Below are 1558 nucleotides of genomic sequence, written 5' to 3' on the forward strand. Positions count from 1 at the left end.
TTCATTACCCATTCAAGCCGTCTCCAGCCATTATATGTATATTTAGATTTATCTTTGAATTTTCATTGAAATAATTTCTTCATTTATGAAAAAAACTTGTGATTTTGATGTCATTTGAATGGAGAAATCATTTACTTTCTATTATTATTCTCCACAATAACATGCTTAACAATATATTATTTAAAAGATGATGTTTTCACATTATTTAACACTCCATTATATTATTAAAGTTTGAATTGCTTTGACTTTAGTTTTTGTTTTTATTAACAGATTCTCAGCTGAGAAGTGAAGATGTACTAGAACTCAAAATATGTTGATTATTTTATTGTTTTGAAGTAATTGTTAGTGTAACTAACTAGGAGTTTAAATGCACTCAATGTTTGATTGTTTGAAATATCTGTATATAAATGTATGAATACTGTATTAACTCTTAGTGTCTTTAATTTTTATCTAGATACATGAACCTCACAATGACTGATGTGACTCTAACAACACCAAATAATGAACAGCAGAAATATGAAAGTTTTTTTGTTCAAGGGAAGCAAGTAAGATTTGTCCATATTCCAGATGACATTAACATCGTTGAAGCCATTAAGAAACAACTGAATCTCATTCGTGGGCGTGGTCAATATAAGGAAAGGAAACAACACAAAAAAGCTTTAGCTCAAACACTAAAAATCAGACAAGAGAATTTACTGATGAAAGAAAGACAGCAAGAATCATCGTGATTGAGTCTGAGTTCTGAGGGTATGATAAGTGTGCCTGCATGTGTACAAAGGTAACACTTTTATAATGCTGTTGCTTGATGCTGTCACTTGTATATTTTACAGATTGAGTCTATACATTGGCAAAAATTATTACTAGTGATCTTATTGAGTGTGCAGTTATAAATTATAAAAACTGTCTTTGAAATTATTTCATTGCTGAACATCTTATATGTTGTCAAAATGTTAATGTGTGGGCACATGGTTATATCATGAACAGTTAGTTTTTAGAAAGGTAAAATTAAAAGAGGTAAAACTTTAAATATGTATAAATGTATATGGCTAAAATAAATATATTACATAAAATTAGATACAGGTCTTTAAGTTATTATCTTTATCATCATGGTACCTCAATTGCTAATGAAAACAAAAGGTAGTGTACAAAACCTGGGAGGGTAGCGAATAACTCTTGATCAACAAGATGTTTTTGTTTGGCAGTTTTCTGTAATGAACCTTTTAAGCAACTTGATAATAACCTATTGTGTTTAATTGTTTTCAAAATTAGAAATATAGAAGATTTTTCTATCTGTGGACTGAACATTCATACAAGATGGGACACACAAACTTGCTCGATGACATAACTTGATTGGAAATAGTGATGCCATTAAATACTAAGTTAATTTTTTTTTTCATAAAATCAGAGAATAGAGCATTTTTGTAATTGATCGTACTTTAAAATGTCACATTGTTAATAAGCTGTTGCATACAATCGTTTGAATTAAACCCTTTCCAGTTCATCACATATGTATTCATCAAGAATCACATGAATACTGAAACTGGGAAAAATATAAAAA

The 1558-nt window shown here is 28.9% G+C and overlaps 1 protein-coding gene across 3 annotated transcripts in view; it reads left to right on the forward strand.

Annotated features, from left to right (window-relative positions):
- Positions 1 to 1558, forward strand: part of LOC106478717 (U7 snRNA-associated Sm-like protein LSm10) — an 11917-nt gene that overhangs the window by 7364 nt on the left and 2995 nt on the right. For 2 of the 3 annotated variants that reach the window (XR_002609963.1, XR_001292082.2), the window contains exon 2: positions 455 to 778. Coding sequence is in view for 1 of the 3 variants with exons in the window: in XM_013939278.2 (XP_013794732.1) it covers positions 455 to 728 (274 nt within the window). In the remaining 2 variants the exon portion in view is untranslated. Of the gene's footprint in view, positions 1 to 454; positions 1074 to 1558 lie in introns of those variants that run through there. The other variant, XM_013939278.2, reaches the window with a different exon arrangement.

The sequence above is a fragment of the Limulus polyphemus genome, unplaced genomic scaffold, assembly GCF_000517525.1.
Source record: "Limulus polyphemus unplaced genomic scaffold, Limulus_polyphemus-2.1.2 Scaffold243, whole genome shotgun sequence".
Taxonomy (NCBI): Eukaryota; Metazoa; Arthropoda; class Merostomata; order Xiphosura; family Limulidae; genus Limulus; species Limulus polyphemus.